Source organism: Anticarsia gemmatalis, chromosome 2, assembly GCF_050436995.1.
Source record: "Anticarsia gemmatalis isolate Benzon Research Colony breed Stoneville strain chromosome 2, ilAntGemm2 primary, whole genome shotgun sequence".
Classification (NCBI taxonomy): Eukaryota; Metazoa; Arthropoda; class Insecta; order Lepidoptera; family Erebidae; genus Anticarsia; species Anticarsia gemmatalis.
Window position 1 is genome coordinate 6,190,535 of NC_134746.1, and position 18,878 is coordinate 6,209,412.

At 38.5% G+C, this 18,878-nt stretch overlaps 2 protein-coding genes across 2 annotated transcripts; both read right to left on the bottom strand.

The window, feature by feature from the left end:
* Positions 1 to 218: 218 nt before the first annotated feature.
* On the bottom strand, positions 219 to 18,454 carry LOC142981289 (protein Wnt-11b-like). The gene is made up of 7 exons (XM_076127089.1): positions 18,167 to 18,454; positions 6,428 to 6,663; positions 2,656 to 2,872; positions 2,294 to 2,578; positions 1,969 to 2,131; positions 1,568 to 1,821; positions 219 to 1,465 (listed from the first exon to the last, which is right to left on the bottom strand). Exons 1-7 carry the CDS (start codon positions 18,235 to 18,237, stop codon positions 1,288 to 1,290), a joined length of 1,404 nt encoding a protein of 467 aa, XP_075983204.1. The 5' UTR covers positions 18,238 to 18,454; the 3' UTR covers positions 219 to 1,287.
* On the bottom strand, positions 6,685 to 8,738 carry LOC142981297 (uncharacterized). The gene is made up of 2 exons (XM_076127103.1): positions 8,592 to 8,738; positions 6,685 to 8,016 (listed from the first exon to the last, which is right to left on the bottom strand). Exon 2 carries the CDS (start codon positions 7,949 to 7,951, stop codon positions 6,926 to 6,928), a length of 1,026 nt encoding a protein of 341 aa, XP_075983218.1. The 5' UTR covers positions 7,952 to 8,016; positions 8,592 to 8,738; the 3' UTR covers positions 6,685 to 6,925.
* Positions 18,455 to 18,878: the final 424 nt, after the last annotated feature.

The window sequence follows — 18,878 nt, forward strand, 5'->3', positions numbered from 1 at the left end:
GACACTTGTTTTCATACATTTGTCATTTAATTTAGCATATAGGTTATCTGCCATTTATCGGACTAGTCGGCCGGCGAAACCGAATATGTGTATATGAATGAGTGAGTCCAGTCGGTTTTGTTGTTTGCTAAATATTGCAGAATATGTGTAGAGCCTCACCAGGCGTTACTGTATTAAAAGGGTAATAATTAAAACAAATATATCTAAGTACGATTTTTATTTACATTGGTACTTAAGAGTTAAAAATCACTATTTAGTTAAATTTATCATTTGACATGAAACAACGTTAGGATACACATATTATGTTGACAGAGGAAATTCTATATCTAGATAGTTTCCTAAAGGTAAGAGATAGTATGTACAGCGATGTACTAAAATCTAAGTTAAATATTTATTACGTAGGAGATCTAAATATACAGTAATCTATTTTATGAAGATTTATAGTCGATGTTAGTTTGTTTTTGAGTGTTTAATCAGCAGATAGACTAGTAAAACTACAGACTGTGGTCATAAGCGAGGTTAAAATTCTGCGCTTAAAATAATGTGATGTCGAATAACTGACGGTGTGGGTTATTGTTATCGGACGAGGTTTATGAAGGTTTTCTTAAACTGGACTTACTGTTGAATATCAATAACACGAAAAAGTTAAAAGATTCCATACTAAATATTTGTGAAGCTGAATTTACAGCGTCTACGTTACACCTAATACATTTATTGTCGAAAATGAGATAATACCCAATAAGTTACAATTCTAAAATCGTAAAAGATATGTCACAAAATAACAGTCTTAAATAAATCAGACAAAAACAGTTATATTCTAAGTACGTAGCATACCTGAATATAATATTATATGATTATTATATCGTTTCTATTATATTATGTTTATTTCTACACAGACACGGGAAGTGTTTCACAACACATCCTAGCATGATTGATAAATGACTAGTTAAAATGTAAAACATTAATAAATTATCTTTGGCGAAAACAATTTATGAACATATTTTGTTAAATTAATCTTCTGTTTAGGAAAAATAAATTGGAAGTCCTTAAATTACGATCGAGATCCTTATATAGTCTACTAGATAGTAATACTAATTTTAATCAGGTGGGTAAATACTACTTATAATTATTGAGTTAACAGGATTTATTAAAATTTCGGTAACGGACAAGACAGAAAATATCCACATAAGTGGAAAATTATGAGCGTGGAACTAAGGTCGACGTTCGGTATCGACGTTCGTTTCATAAATTTGGAGTTAACGAGTGATACTATAATGTGGAACGTATTCAGTTGCAGTAGTGATCCTCCGTGGTGAGCCTGCAGAGCTGGCAGTCGACGCGGCAACACCAGTGGTAGCGACAGTGGCAGCGCTCCAGGCGCGTGGAGCGTATGGCCCGGCGTCCGCGCCCGCAGCACAGGCGTCCGCACCCGCCCGGACCGCTGCCGATACTCGCGTTGCACTTTCTGGGTCACATAAAAAATGAGCAGCGTCAGTCGTCACTTTTCGCCATAATAGTTATGTTTCGTGGTGAATCGTTAACTTCGCCTGTCGGTAGGGATACGTACCGTCCGTGCGTGCCCAGCGAGCCGGCGGCAGGGTCGGGTTCGCAGTAGTCGGGGCTAGGCGTGACGTAGCGCAGGCGCGGGCGAGCACGCCGCGTGCGGTGTCTTGGGCGCAGCGCGGCGGCGCGCGCGGGCTCGGCGGCGAGCGCGCCCGCCACGCGCGCCAGCGGCGGCAGCGCGCGCCAGCACGTGCGCACGGAGCACGAGCCCGACACGCCGTGACACGTGCACTTCGTGCGCATGCCGCTCGACACCAGCTGCGCACGCACACAGATTTCACGTTAAGCTTACGATCGCGATAAAACGCAGGTTTAAAGTTACCACGTCGGATAGATTGACGTCTGCCACCCATCGAGGAAAATCATTTCGCGATGATCGAGATCGATTATCCTTCTGTAGCTCACCTTGCGTCCGAAACGACCGTTCATGAGGTTAGCCGAGGCGATGAGGGGCCGCAGTCGTTCGAGTCGCGTTTGCAAGTCCACTTGAGGGTCGAATCTCGGGTCGTCCGCTGCCATTCGGTATTCTATGTTGCGGTATCTGGATCCTCTGTCTTCGTAATCGTACCTACGCAATATATTGAAATGTGTTTTATATTTTAAATTTCGAATTGGTTACAGCGTGCTGGTTATATTTTCTGTAAGTACGTGTAAAACGGTATCTGGTCGAATAAAAAATTTAAATTCCGTACTGTTATTATACAAAACATATTTTTCTGTTTTCTCTTACTTGGGTCTAGATCTGAATCGTTTCCTTGTCGGCCTGCCGCGTCGCGGTGAACGCGGCAATCGCTTCCTTCCGCGTCGGCCTTTCCTCCTTGTTTTCGGTGCATCACTAGTATTAGCGGGAGCCGGTTGATCATCCACCAATATAACTACCGGGGGCACAGTGGTCGGTTCCAGGGTGGTCGTAGTTGTCGGTAAGTCTGTAGTTGTCGTATCCATTTCTATGAAAGTATCCACTTTGCCCTCACGGACGTCTATCTCGTGACCGTCCAAGAACTGCCTAGCGAACCTGAAAGGAAGAAAAACCTGATAATGTGGTGATCTTACTTCATGATCCTAGATTAGATTAAAGAAAATATGTCGTACCTCTCAGCCCACTGAAAGTTGTCTCCACAACCGCCCCATTTGAACCTGGCGTGCGGTTCAGCAGGTGTGACTTGTGCTTGTCGCGGCGGGCGTGGCGGGGCGCGGGGCGGCGCGGCGCACGAGCACGCCGGCAGCGAGCCCGCCGCGCACGCACGAGCCACCGACCACGCCAGCGCAGCCGCGGACATTGCGTACACGTACGCCTGCTCGCGGGTACCTGCACATATTGAATGGTAAGTGGCTCATTCGATTTATAAAATATTTTTAACGAAATCAGTTCATGACTTTCTTCTCTAAAGCGCGTATTTAAGTAAAAACTGGATCAATTTTCAACATCGCGTAATTACTCCTAATCAAATCGAATAAATGCTATTGAGCCACCTGTTACTGCAAATGGGCATCAATTAAGTATTAAAATTCCGCTTATTTCGAGCTTGGCTTGCATTCGTTCGCATCCGTATTAATATCGTTCAATAAAGTTCTTGAACTAGATCAATCTATTAGTTACTATAAAAAAATAGCTTCTGAACTATCTATTGCTACAGTTTCTATTGATCGGGTTCATCTATTGTTAGCGTAATTACTGTGACAGTTATTTTGGTGATTGATTGCTTAGTTACGTGCCTAAAACGATTTGTAACTTCATGTAATTTCTTCATTATGTCTTAGTTATCAAGCATTCCATAGGAAAAGAATTTGATGAAAATGTCTTTATAGCAGCAAGACGGTAAATTTTCATGAAGAGAGAGGTTTTTAATTACAAGCGATATGGTGTGCGATAGCGCCCGCACGTCCTTAGCTCTGTTAAACAATGGCATTTGACGGGCTTATCACACAGCACATCGGCAGCGCAGAGCGCGCGTGAGTGCACAGCTCACGGTTATCGCTGAATGACGTCCCTCCCCCGCGCGTGCCCCTCACCACCCCGCACCCTGCACGCTTGATTCATGCGTGTAATTAAATCTTTTGTCCGTCTCGCTGTACCTCGACCCTAAACCCTCACCGCTGATCGCATTGTAAGACGAGCTTCGATCGTCTTTCTAATTTAACAGACCAAAGATAACTTTCATGGTTTTCTAAAGAAAACCTCCACCTCATCAATAAGGATTCGCGAGATTGATTTATTTTCCTACCCATGACCCAACTGCACAGTGTCGACAACTATACTATGTCCAATTTTTACGACTCCAACGTACTTTTTTTGCACCCTCTGCATATAAGGTTCTGCGATCAAACGGTTCACTTATAGGTAATTCCTGATTTCTGTTAGTCAAAACAATAACTGTTTTTTTTCTCCGATAAAGTAGAACTTTGAGGAAAGTCAGGTAGAGCAATATGTATATTGTGCGTTCTGCTGATATGGCTGAAATGATTCGCAGATTCGAATTTTACAAAAAACTTCCTGTGGTTTTTGTGCGTGATGTAAGTCACAAAAAATGTCGTGTTATGGTAGTTTGATCTTTCATGTTTACTTAGAAGAAAATATGACAAGGAAACCAGTTCGTAATAAAATCAAGAATGTGTATCCTGAGCATGGTGATAGGCACCAACTGTCACGCCAAAGCATGACACAGTGACGTAACATGAACACATCGAAAATTACAACAATTTGCACTTACTTTATTGCGTTCTACAAGGCGGTCTAAGCGCTTTACAGACTTTCAGTAACATTCATTATGACGTATTACGGTGAACGGTGATGTCACTAATTTTAATTTGACATTACACTTAACTGCCCGCGCCATAGGTACTCTCAAGAAAGTAAACAGAAAAAAATCATTTTTGTTTAGAACCTACGAAAAATAATTACTTACATAGTTTTTAACAAGCCCTGATACAGTCTAACTGCGAATCTACGAAAGATTTATCGACAGCAACGAAAAGAAAAGCAAGACCTGACAAAATGAATGGCCTCTAACACAAAAACTACGAAATCCGAATGGATTCAGAGAGTCGATTTCCCAACACTATCGAATATCGAGGAACTATCGTATTTTTGTATGTGAAGTTATGTTAATTTGTCAAGAGACCAAAATTTAAAATCTAGCTACAGATAAAAGTCAGTGTACTTTCCTATTCTAATTGTCTCCACCAGCTTGTACTAAAAGATCGATTACTATATCTACAACTAGGCTTAAGACACAAAATAATCCAAAAAGAAAGCAAACTTTTAGCGAATGTGAACCTTACAGTACTCACAATGTGTGATTAAGTAACGAAGAAATTGAATTTACACGAAATAGTATTATTTACTACCAAGTACTAAGCCCAAAATAAATATACCGAATACAGAGTCATTAGATCATCTTAATAATAAGCTCACTGTGTGTTATGTAAAATTAGATGGACACCTCTATCTAAGCAGACACTTCGGGTCTTAATGAAAAGTTATTCTTTGTTCGTTGCCGCAGCGGTCGCAGACTTTATTCGCTTCGTAAAACTTTTAATTAAAATGTATCAAGCCTGGAGCACTCCAAAGATTCCTAACGGTTTTGTTTGTAGCCGACAACGTTCCGTGTCAATTAATTTCCTAAAGTGGGCAGACGGACGCCGAAATGGTGACCAAAAACAATGCTCTGTATTTCGCAGTAGTCGGCTGTCGGCATCCGGCCGGCACTCGCTGCCAACTACACAATGTCGTCGACCATGCTAAAACTAGAAAAACTTCCCCATTGTTTGTCTTCTTTCTATTCCTAACTTTTAGATAGTTGTTTTTACTTTTTTTCTTGGAACACTGATTGTACGTGGCGGCAAAAAAACAGATTGACTATCGATAAACCTTCTGAAAATTTAAAATCCAATTCTGTTCCGGTAGAAAACTTTGATCGAACTTGAAACACAAATAACGTGTCTCGATTCGTGTAGCTACAGCCAAAAACGTTTGTGCGTCCATCACTTGTTTTTTTTTTCATTTATTAGATCAATATTTACCTACTTACTATGCAGTCACGTCATGCCATGAGACCCAACGTGTTGTACAGGCAGCCTTAGCCAGCGTTCGTTCAACGAGTTCCGTGCTGGCGTAGAGTTATGAAGTCATCGCGTGACGTCTTCTGTTATTTAATAAGATTCCTGCTAGGATCGGTATCGGTACGATTGCTCTTTACTTGTTATGCTGTTTATTACACGGTCATCAACATTAAAGAGAGGAAATTTTATACAATGGTGTAATTTGAAAATTAATTACCCGAGAAGTGATAAATAAATTCACATGTCATGTAAATAAAAAGAATGGCTGGAGCGGAACAGCCCCGCGCGCTCGTCGCTGAAAGAAAGGGCGCTGTCGTTACGCCGGCCGCGCTCGCACAATACATCGACGTTGATTTAAAAGTCTCGACAAACTTGTCTCCCTTATCTTTCATTCGTGATGGAGTAGCAGCCTTTTTCTAGATAGCATAAAAAACCTTTCTTAAACCTTCTTCACATGTGAACAGGGTTTTTTGAAATGCGTTGGAAAAATAAGACTACAACGAAGAGTTTTCAGAGCTTTGTCAATTGTCAGCTAATTTGTAAGTCCTAGAAAGCTTTCAGACGTCTTGATATTAAGTACAACAATAATACACATGTATATTAATATCCATGTTATGTAACATGGATAAGCGTATACGTGATATGGGGTATTAATATTATTGGCATGGCGCAAATCTTGTGGGAACCCTACTAAGTTAAATCTTTCTGACGAGTTATGGTGGTAGACTGACCAGATCGGCTGGCTATAGACTTTAGTATTCGTTGTATTGCTGTTAGAAATATAGATTTCAATGGTACGCACCTGTAAGTAAGTCAGGGGTATACTTGGGTGCAAGTTCGATGGACGAGCAGTTCCAGCGCTCTCCGGCGTGAGCAGCGAGGCAGGCGGTGCGGGCGAGCCGCGCGGCGGCTGCGACGTGCGGCATCACGGCGGGCTGCCGCCGACACGCTCGCGCTTGCCCGCCCCATAGTACACCGCTACGTCGCGCGTCTACGCAGTCGCTCTCCGTCCAGTTGCCTTCGCTCTCATGTAACGCTCTGCATCATATGTTTAAATGTAATTATTGTCATAACAGTATGTTTAACTCATTAAGTACTTTAAAATACATTATTGTCTCGAATTTGTATCACATGCTAATTCTTATATCGCTGCCGGTACTTAATGATAGGTGAAGAATTGTGCATAGTTGCATATGGACTAGGAAATAAAACAACTTAAATATTTAAAAACTTTATTTCTAAAGAGATTATGATGGCAGTGAACAATACGTATAACGGTTTGTGCAAAAATCACTTAATATTATTTCTGTCCTTTCTTGTCTTGGTCTACAGTGTTAGATGACTGTGATGGATCACGTCGTGCGGATTCGGGTCTTTGACCTCGTTGAAACGCTTCACACATTTCATATAAATAATTTGGTAGAAAATCAGCGCCCTCACCTTCCCTACGCCGGAGGACATGGTACGCTTCACGTAACGTGGGCTTCGGTGCGAGACGCAATTCTAATTCTACGGCTGTGGGAAAATGAGCAGCGAGAGAATACACTATTTCCAAATCCGAAGGAGGAGGCGTCAGATGCCGATAGTTTGACACCTTGTGTAGAAAGTACTCCGACATACTAACGCGTGGATTCGTGTCATCGTATTTGCCTAGTTTCATGTCATACAAAACGGCCTTTTGTCTGTCGGGACCCCAAAATTCCTGTTCGAAAGCGATATAAAAAGTTTCTACATCTTTGAATTCGCTCCTAAAGCAACGTGCCCACATAAGCGGTACGCCTTCTAAACACGTTATTATGAATGGTAATTGTTTCTCTTCAGCCATTTTTAGTTCTGATATATAATATTTTATATTTTCTATGAAATCCATCGGGTGAGTGTCTCCAACGTCATCAAAATGTGGTCGTTTATTTATAGACGCAATGATCCAATCACTGAGGTTTTCCGTTGATAACTGTATCGTTGGCATATTTCTCTCATCCTTTTCGTCGTCTATTTCTACAATTTTGGATCTATCATCCAGTCTTGACCCGGATGGTTTATCAAACACACTCTCTGCTTTTCCTAAATTAGGTAACGACATGTGACTTCTCAGTCTGGATGAAGGCATGGGCAAACTTTGATAAACGTCTTCTTGACTGGAAAAACGAACGCCGAAACCCAAAGTTGTCGGCTTATACATTGAGCTGCTATACAGTATGTCATCTTTCTTTGGACGTTCGTCTTGTTTCTTTTCTTTGGTTACAGAAGAAGATATTTTATCGACCATCTCAGATAGGTTTGTTACTGAAGATTTAATTTGACGTAAATCAACGAACAAACTCATTGTATATTTGCTTTAAGTGTCAGATATTTCGATTCATTTTCAGTTTAAATAAACTCTATTATTGGCTGAAACAAAATAATACGTAACATTTATCAACATGTATCGTCACAATCAAACACTATTAACATTTAAGATGATAAAATATCAGTAAAATAAAATTATGAATAGGCCAAAAATAAACTAAACCTATTAATATGGACTGCGAACTTTGTGCTAACTAGTGCATATGCTAATGCGTACAAGTAGTAAGTGTTAAACCACGTGAATGGGCTGTTCTAATCTTCGCAGTCGATGCACAGTACGGTCCACTATGTCACTATTTCAACACCAGTGCACCTTGCAAATCTGCATATCGTGGTTAAGTGAGTCACCAAAGTCCAATAAGGTATATAGAAATAACACCCGCTCGCAGTGATGGCTATTAGGGTGGCTCTACAATAATTATGATTATGCCCCTTATTTTAAACTCGCATACTTAATAATTTACAATTTATAAAATACACTATTATTTTAACTTATAAGAATTGTTACATTTGCCTATTTTGACAGTGCAATTTAATAAAACAAAACAATGTACTATGATTGGTCGGCGTGCGGGCGGCTAATGCGTGCGTAGCAAGTTGTAGCAAAAGGAGCTTACGTGCGGCAGCGACGGGGAGGCAGTCGGTACTACTTGGGCCGCGAGGGATGCGGCAGGCGTACTTGCCGCTTTTTATATTATACAGCTTACGTTACGATAACTGGGTTATCGTAGACGGTATATTAAATTTCATTGACGTTTCGTCGTGCCTGCCAAGGACACGCGTTGCCGATGGTACCGTTTCCAATATTATAAGGGGAGACGTTTATTCAAATATCTAGGTTAAAGTTGTGCCATAGTTGTGAAACTAACTAAATTTGTTACACCCATAAAATGTACGACGTGGAAGTAACTTGAATTTTAATAAAGCTGAATTGAAACCATAAACATCAGTAAAAATGTAAAAGTCATTTTTGTCGAGGTTTTCAATTGGCCCATAATTATCTATGTTAGAGAAACTAGGCATTTGATTAACACGTAATAAGCTGCACCTGTAAAATTTTAGCATTTTATTCGGCAAAGAAAAGTTGTCTAACACATTTCGAATAACTCGAATAAGCTTACGGAATTGAGTGAACGTTGCCAAACATACACTATTATAGGCACTTTATAGCTACATAGTTGCGTAGGTATCTAGGTACATGTCGGGTCCACAACATAGTCGGTTATTACCGAGTGTACTGCAGGCTCATTATTGATGCATTGGTTCCGCGACAAGCCGCCGCTCGGTTGCGCATATCTTTGCGACCGAGCGAACAATAAACAACCATGCTTCTTTAAACTTTGTACAATATACCGATGTGCAATATCATATAATAATCACAGTATTTTTTTCTAGTAGCATTGCTGTGCCAGGTGAAGTCCGCGCTAAGCGCTTTATTTTTACGTGCTTTTTAATCAAATAAAACTTAAATGAATTCTTAGTTTGCATGTTTCGAAAATTCGTATGATTTGTATAAGATAATGACATCTACGAAGCACTTACGCTGACAGCTTTCCCTTATCATAGCAAATTATGTAATTTAGAAATGATGTTCAGGAATGTATTTGCAAAAATTCACATTTCGTAAAATAGTTCGATAAAGAAGGCCTATTAATATTTGCTTTGTACCCCTCGGAAAACCGATATCCGTGTAATGTCATGGGGGACAGCGCACGCGACGTCACCACTCACTCACGACATGACGAGCGATGGGCCGCGCCACGGCACGCGGCATCGCATGCAACTGCCAACCTACAGCCAACAGCCTACACTACTTCAGACTACGCTATCGCTACAATAAGAAACAGCTACGCAGCAAATATCTACGGAAAAGCGCAACACCAATTGACTCCGGACATGGAGTCACGGTACTACGAGCCCAAAGCTTCCGTAATCGTACTATTATGGTTAATTCATGTGGAATGTAATTGTTCCGTTGTTGGGCCCGGTGCCGGGAACATTATCGCATTCGTCACGCTGTGCACGTGTACGTTTGATCTAATAAAATAATTCCCGTATCAAATTTAACGCGCCTATCTCGATCTGGTAGACAAAGAACTTTGCAGAGGGGCAGAGGGTTTCGCTTTGTCATAACTGGTCGTCGACACAAAAGACCACCCAACATTTTTCGGGTAAATCTCTTTGTGTTGTTTATGTAGATGGAACAGGCCGTCAAGTTACAATGTAATTTTTCTAATACCGAAAAGGGTCACATGTCTACGCAACAGCAGTTCTACGTTTTATTAAACGCATGGCTAATGCAGTATTAGACACGCTTTCAATATTTTTTTCGTATTCAAGTAATAACATTTCGGACGTCGTCGACACGATTCACCTTGATACCCACGCAGTTTTCAATAAAACAATTCGTAGAGGTGCGCGTCGAAATAATATAACTCTTAAAATATAAATGCCCTCAAAATCTGCTCACTAAATGAAAAGTGTTGAAACAATGTCTACCAATTTTCGGCGAGCTTGCACTGTCAGCTGGTAAAAGTTTAAAATTGTAAAAAAACACTTTTAAAACATCGTCTAAAACCAGCGATGAAGGCAAAAAACACGTTTGGGGCGCAATACAGCTGACGCGGCTGCAACGGCGCGTCGCTGATTCCGCTTTAATGATGATTAAATGCTGTATGATTGTCGTGGCGTGTGTAGCCACCCCTTCAGCCAGCCACTGCTGGCACGCCCGCCTGCCCTGCAACCTACTACTTACAAGGGAACTTTAAAGAAAACTTTTGTTTTATGAAAATTCTAAATATATATTTAATTACATACCATATAATAGATACTTAATTACAAAAGCAACCAAACATCTATGTATAACCCTACGAATATTCCGTACACCCCTTAACAGTAAGTGTCATTCGTTTCGGATTATACGCAGTAAGTGTAAAATAAACGAATCATTCTCGAGCCCACATCCTTTTATACAGCTATACTATGACGACTCTACCTAACGACGAATTTATTACCACATATTATTACCGAAAGAAATCGTCATTTGTTATGATCAACGACAAGAGTCGACTTCCCACCCTGCCACTGTTAACTTCCTCGCTCCATTGCACACGGAACAATAATACACTAATTATTAACCATTTGACACACGCGCTCTCCTACAATGTGTCTAATAACTATCCCTAATCAAGATGAACAATTCCATTAGCTGAATGTGCTCATATAAATAAAAGCGAAATCATACTTATTCGTATGAAATTCACGTTCGAGAACTGCGATAGCATATTAATGTGAGGAACATATCATAAACCTTTCATAATCTGAATATTAAACTGGAATATCTGTATAATTGTGATATTCATTCAAATCTACATGCGAGGCACGTGTCAGGTCGCCCCATTAGATTTAAATGTAGGTAAGTGGCCATCAAGTAGGAAGCCGGAATAATTGAAACAAATGCAGGGATTACTCAACAAATTGTTCAATACAAGGGCTATTTGTCTAAGTCGTCGCGCTGAAAGGAATAATCGTTTCATTTTATTGGTATAAATTTGACATTACCGTGCAGCTATAAAAATTACATGAAGATAAAATTGCGTTAACTCGATGTAATAACGTTTTGTGAAAATGTTAGCTTACAAATGTCACTTTGATTAAATATTTTACTAAAATGCCTCACAGTCACCTTCATTAACGATATTGAAATGTAAACTTAATTAAACTAAAAATATAAGATTTTTTTTTCAAAAATGATTAAAAATAGCATAGGTAATGTCTGATATAAGTAATAAAAAATCTGAAATCAGCAGATTCTTATTTTTACGGCATCTTCTTTTACCGGCTTAATCGCTTGATTATGATTATACATAACTATTAGATGTAAGTATATAAATTAAGGGTTGGGCTTAAACCGTCGTTTAATAGCTAAACATTGGATATTTTGAGAGATGCGAAGACGTTTCGGCACTCATTCAGAAATTGAACAGCCGCTACGTTATTTTAGATGTTAAAACGAGGATGTGTGGTTGCGTGTGAATAAAAAAACATTGGAGTCAATAAATCTTGTCAAGTAATCCTACAAGAGAAATGAAGCACATTATAATAAGTGATTTTTGCAAGTTGTGAGAGGGTAGCGGAGTGCACGATCGTGCCTTATCTGTGCGGACGAAATGCTCGGAGCAGCTGTTAGAGCGCCGGACAAAACATGTAAAAAGTGTTGATAGCCGATTCTATGGGGTTTTTTAATAACATCTCCGCCTAACGTCGGTACATACTTTTCATTTACATTTTAATTTGATTGTGTTAAACATTCGTGTTATGTTGTTTTTAGGTTGTATGCCCTTTTATTCTATTAACATTTGATGTGAACAATGTCGTGGTGAGTCTCCAAGGGAGGCGCATCACGAGGCTGTTGTGCCCCCAGGTGTTATTAAAACTGATAGAGACTACAAGACAAGAAAATATCAAACATCACGGACTTACGTAGCCCAAGTTCTCGACACAGTTTTTACAAATTAAATTAAAATAAATAAATATATTTAACCCATCACTATTCCACTCTTGGGCAAGGGCCTCCTTTACCCTGTAATGAGGGAGGGGTTAGGCCTTGAGTTAAACGTTACTGTAAATATATATAAATATATAATATCGTTATTGTAATTGGCTAAGTATCTATTTATAGATCTTTTGTAATATCTTTAATGAAATGTCTGTTCTTTGGGCCGGATGTCGTTTGAGTGAAGTGATTCATTGTAGCGGGAGCACGTGGCGATGGCGACAAGTAAAAGCGGATAATCGCATAGAGCTATGTCGTAGCTGGGCGGCGGACGGCGGCGGACGGCGGCGGGCGGCGCTGGGCGGGCGGACTTCCCGCGCGTGAGTCAACGCTCGCGCCAGACAGCGTGCCGCCCCGCCGCCCGCTCCGCTCCCCGCACACCTCTGTACACTCGCTTTAAGCGCTAATTATCGCCTCTTACCTGCTAGGATTTTCTTTGTCGTACCTTTCTAATTACATTTTCCAGCCAATGCTTAATTAATAGCAGAGCATTGTTTTGTTATTTCTTTATGAAGCGCGTTGTAGAAATCAAAACCTTCAACATATTTGTGATGTATTTGAATTAAATATGTACGTCGTACGCACTTATTTACCAAAAAATTTAGAGACATGACATACCTACATGTTTTCTAATTAATCAGTTTCCTACCTAACAAATAAAAATCTAACGAAAGAAACAAAAGGTAAGAGATTATATTTAGCTGCTAAAATAAACTACACTAAATTCGATATCATATCGTACAGTGTTGATTAATGAACCATACATCAAAAAGGTTGCCGTCGATACGGCTGAACAAGAAATGTGTGACAAAAATAAAAGGCGAACAAATAAAATGTGTTGCGGTGAGGATGTCGGTAATTTATGAATTTGTCAGGACAAACTGAACATCGTCGTCGGTGTAAATAAAGAGCACCGCCGCGTGGATAAATTTGTGTCAGATCAAATGAATCGTGCATGAGGCGATTTGTTGCACTTATTGCCGTACCCCGCCCTCTCCAACAAAACAATCCTTCGAGATGTTCAGGAATTAAGTCGTTTGTTCTTCGTTAAGATAAATTGTAAACTCTCAGCGATTGATGAATAATATCTATATTTAAAGGATCTAAGTCTGCACCTCGCTCTAAAGGTATAATAATACTTAATAGGAATAGGTGTCAGTGTATCTGCCAACTTATCAACTGAGATACACATTACCCATGTTTATGCAATACTCAACTAGTTCAGTTTTAGTTTCTAATTTTAAAGCTATATACTAACTAGTAACATGTAGTCAAGTATTGCTCACGACTTAGAGCCAATTTTGTAATCCTACCTACCCATTAACGATGCAAGTTGCGAACTTGAGTAACAGCACAAAGTTTGGCCCTCGCGAACGAAGCCCTTCACATTTCGGCTTGTGCTTGTACTTACTTCACTCTCACGGTCTTTGTAGGCTTTCGAGGAAGTTCACAGATTTAGTTTATACTTAGAGTTCGTACACGTAAGTGTATTGAAGAAATAATAATAACATGCTAAGTAATTAACGATCTAAGAAGACTTATATTTTAGAACAACATCAATTAACTTGTCGACGTTAGTACGAAGAAATCAATTTTGTCATATACTTTTACATTTGGACATAAAATTGTAATAAACGTGTGTCCAACACAGTGCAATAAAATAAATCTTCCAGTAAGTGGCTCATATTTTACCTTCGTCCGCTCTGGGCAAGCATACTCCGGCCAACTTCGGGCACCTACATACATAACGCTGAAGGAGAATTCAATAAAAATCACAATCGTAAAAACTAAGACGGCGGCCATATAAAAATACCTAAGAAAGCATTAAGAGCCGTCCCCTAATAATAGGTCCCGCCAGATGCACGGGACGGCCGCCTGGAAAAGTCACAGTGGGAACTCGAGCGAGGGAAATTATTTTTTTCGGTCTGCCACACACGGCCCTCGCTAACTCAGCGAAAACTGAAACCGCTTCTCTCACCGGAATCACTTACACAAGGACATTTTACTGTAAAACTTTGGATATGAAAGTCATGTGGAAATATAGAAGATTGAGCTAAGTATTAGTTGCAGGTACCGGGGGGGAGCTTTGGGATAAATTGGCGAACATTTCTTTTGTCGGAAAAGTCCTGTACCTAAATATATCAAAGACCTTTTTGTCGTACGAACAATTTGTTTCATTCTAGAAAAATCTTGACTATGTGTGACTACCGTGCCTACTTAAGCAATTGAGAACACTTCAGTACAGTAGTTAAGTATATTAAATGTTATATTATAATAGAATACGGAAATTAACCCGAATTCCCGTATGATGAGTAAACATGCAAACACACACAAGTTAAAAGTTACGAAACAGTAAAGTGTTTGTTTTAATCAAAACGTAAATCATACGATTTTGTTTTAAGCAACTAGTTGCTAACTACTTATTTAAAATGCCTTACATTAATTAATATTATCAGTATGATTGCTGGCGACTCGACATCACGTTTCTCTTGTACACATCATCCTTCGTCCTCGATAGTGCCTATAGTTTAGTGTGCCATATTTAGCACATCGTGAGAATCCTAGTGATTATTAAAATACAGACCTACATAAAAGTACATATATTATTTATATTTAGCGTTTCTATTTGTAAATTTGGAATTCAGTAGTTTCGAATCGCTGAAGCTCCTTTTTTTCTGTGTTGTCATTCAGTTTTATCCGAAATCAACTGGCAATGCGGTCAGAGACTGCCAACGTTGACAGAATAAAGTCAAAAAAAGCCGATGATATATTATTATGTAAGTATCGTTATCATAATATCCATCTGCAATGGGAAGATCCACAAAAGGACTCATTAGTCGTGTTGAAATCTAATTATTTGAACATTCTTGAGGTAAGAACATGATTGGCTATTGTTAAGTTAGTATTATACTTAAGTGAATACATGTTCACAGCCAAGTTACCTCTAGTTAATATATATCAACTGCGAGTACCCATATTAAAACCAAATCACGAACTAAAAATCCTAAATCCCTTTCATTTATTGCATTACGAGCGATTACTCTTGAAAATAGATACTAATGTCCCATTGTCATAAAATTATTTTTGTTGCAAACGACCGCATTTACCTGAATTAATAAAATCCTTCTATGTTAACATATCAAATTTAACGAGGCGGTGGGACGTTAACTGGGCTATTTACATAAATACCAACAACCGTAATATTGAAATAATTAGGTACTTAGAGCTACTCCCGAAAATCGTGTTCAGCAACCAAAGCTCACATTTCCCGGGATATTACCGGGTGTAATCTCGGGGGCGAATAATTGCGGGTTGCAACAGAACAACGGCGCTCATTAGTGCAATGTTCAATTAGGGAGCGTCGATGGACGGGGGCGAATCGAGCCGTTACAACCGCTTTAAATCCTGTGGATGTTTCAAATGGTACAATAACATTGTTATTTCGAGCGTTTTGTCGGTATTGTGCTCTTGTATTGATTCATTCGCTTCGCTGTAAGCACTCGTTAATTATATTCGTAACAGACTGCCTTTGTGAACAGGTAAATGTTTCAGATTCTCAGCTCGACTTAATTAAATTATGGTTGATAGAATATTCTTTTTCATTGATTGAGTTGTATAAAATACCTTATAATAAGTACAAACTTTATGAATCAGGTACAGGTACCCATCTTGTTAATATGAATATTAACAAGATGGGTAGGTAGTGTAGGTACCTGGCTTCGTCATAAAGTAAATTTACAAAAATCAGTATCGTCAAGATCCTGTAAATGTATTTTTTTACAAAACGTAATTTGGATTTTTTTTTAAATTTCGTGTGACATATAGGCAGATGAACAAAGTTAATCTCTTAGAAAGATGTGCTACTTGTAAGTTTGGGGACTTATTAAACAGCCATCAAGCCGACCAAAAAATTAAGTATGGAAAATTTTACATTGCTCATCATCATCATCATTGGCCTGTGTCCATCTATTGCAGATGATTCAGGTGGCGTCAGACAGAGGAATATTTGTTTGTTTTGTTACATTGCTAGATTACCTATAATAACCGGTGTATGCTGTGCTGTTTATGAGATTACAAAATATCGGCTTAACTTTCGTATTTTTCTTAAAGAAATGAAAAAAAATCTAGCGAATACCTACGATACAATTTTTTTTAAATAAATATGTAAACTCTACGCTCTCGTTACTCTACGAGGATCAGATAAATCTTAATAATGAAAAGCTTGTCATAAAGTATGCCATTTTATTGGCATGAATTCTTGCTTATTCCTCAAACAAATTATTAAATACCTGCTAGGTACTTATTGTACCACAAAGAAAATTACTAGAAGTACTTGTAAATGATATTACTCAATTTAATTCTAAACTGTATTGCGTTTCTTTTTGTATAAAAGCAACTAATATTTTAATAAGTAGACTAGGTTTAAGTCCTTCCATTATATTATAATTTACAACGTCGTACTTAATAATAAATTAATTGCACAGCGCTTTCAAAGGTTGCGTAGAAAGCTTGTACAATGTAGCTCTAACAATTATTGCGTTTGACAGAAATACAATTTTATTTAATTAATTATTTAGTAGCAGAATTAGAAAGTCAAATTACCTGCATTTAAAATATATTAAGTGTACAATTTTCTTCGAGAAATATCAACTTATAGAGCCACTGCGTTTTTTATACTTAAATGTTTTGTACCAATTAAAATTATAGTTTAAACTATGAAAAAGACTGTCGTTCTTCTCTAAATATGCGTTAGAAAACATTTTAAAGGGCTTTTCAAAATTATTTTTAGTAGTATTACGAAGTATCGTCATATTCGCAAGTGCACTAAAATGTAGACCTATATCACGTTGTAGTTTTTGAGACCAGCAATAACCATTAAAATTGAAATATAGAGGGCATATCTTCATTTATTTTTCAGAAGGCACGTTTACGCTCATCGCAAACTCATTAAACAGAAGGTATGCCTTCATTCCGAACTTGTGCAATAGTTTTGATGTTATTTCATTAATTAAAACATGAAGCCTTCAGCAGCATTTTAGCTAGCAAATTGAACTGAAATCTAATTAAATATTCGAAGCATTATCTGTTCTATGTGCAGACAACGAATGAGAGTGCGGAGAAATCTGTTACTACATCAACTTAATAAATAACTACGGACAAGTATCTCTTATTAATGTTAACTTTGATGTAGAGCCTCTTCTGTAAATTATAATGGCGTACTTATACTTAAACACGGCTAAGTGGAAGATAAGACGAAACAAGAGTTTTAACACAATGTACAGACGCGTAGTACTTTGAACGTTCAAACATGGTTGCATTCAAATATTTTTCTTACAATAACGTTTAGAAAAGCAGAATTTATAGAAAAAGCAGTAATTATTTTTTCACTCGCATTAACAGTTCTTCATTTACAGGATTTTGAAATAGAGGAATTTTCCGAGACAATAATGTAATACAAAAAATTATGTATATTATTAAAATAACTATTACTTAAGACTACATTTATATTAATAGGATGAAATACAATTTGATATTGATATACAATTCGATGAATCTAAATTGGGATTATTTTGACGCAAGTATGTAACTGTAAAATTTACTAAGCTAAAAAAGATAAGTAATTAAAATGATACTTACAGCCACCGAATTGCTTCCGTCGATTTCGGCAAAAATACAAAGAATAAAATGAACACAATATAAGAACGCATCACAAAATAAAATCGATCACTGCGTTACATTAAAACAACAGTACTTAATTATTAAAAAAGAAACATGACAAGCGCGAATATTTTGGCGGGAAAATGCCGGGAGTGTCGAGTTTCGAGGCCGGGTGGTGCGAGCGTCGGGAGATGAGCGCACCCTAGCTGCGACTGCGACAGAATGCACGGCTAGTCGGCTACCACCTCTGCCACTCTCGGCCACTGGTCAGGCAGACAAAACGCGCCGCCGCCGCAGCCGGCAACTCCGACCAAACACCACAATATCTTATAGACGAGACACTTGGAAATTGACTCTACATTCAATACATTTATTTAGCCCTTACCTAAAACTTAGTTATAAAACAAAATTCATCGTTTAGGATCGATACTACTGCGCGCATTATATGCAACTGAGAATCAAAGAGAATTTGCATATTGAAGGGGTGTTATTAAAAAAGAATAGGATCAGCTGCCAGTTATTACACTGTAAAGCGAAACAAATCTACGTTTTATTACATCTAGCAAAGTGCTAACAAATATGAAATTGCAACAAGAATATAAAATGGAATGAGGGATTCAGTAGTGCGAATATATATTATAGCTTACTGTAGTGCATTGTTGACATTGAATTTAAAATAATTTTTGTAGAA

Coding starts and splice junctions, on each gene's coding strand:
- LOC142981297 (XM_076127103.1), bottom strand. CDS start 7,951: ATGAGTTTGTTCGTTGATTTACGTCAAATTAAATCTTCAGTAACAAAC.
- LOC142981289 (XM_076127089.1), bottom strand. CDS start 18,237: ATGCGTTCTTATATTGTGTTCATTTTATTCTTTGTATTTTTGCCGAAA. Junction 2,579..2,655: donor AACTTTCAGTGGGCTGAGAG/GTACGACATATT, acceptor TCTTCCTTTCAG/GTTCGCTAGGCAGTTCTTGG. Junction 1,466..1,567: donor TCGCTGGGCACGCACGGACG/GTACGTATCCCT, acceptor TATGTGACCCAG/AAAGTGCAACGCGAGTATCG.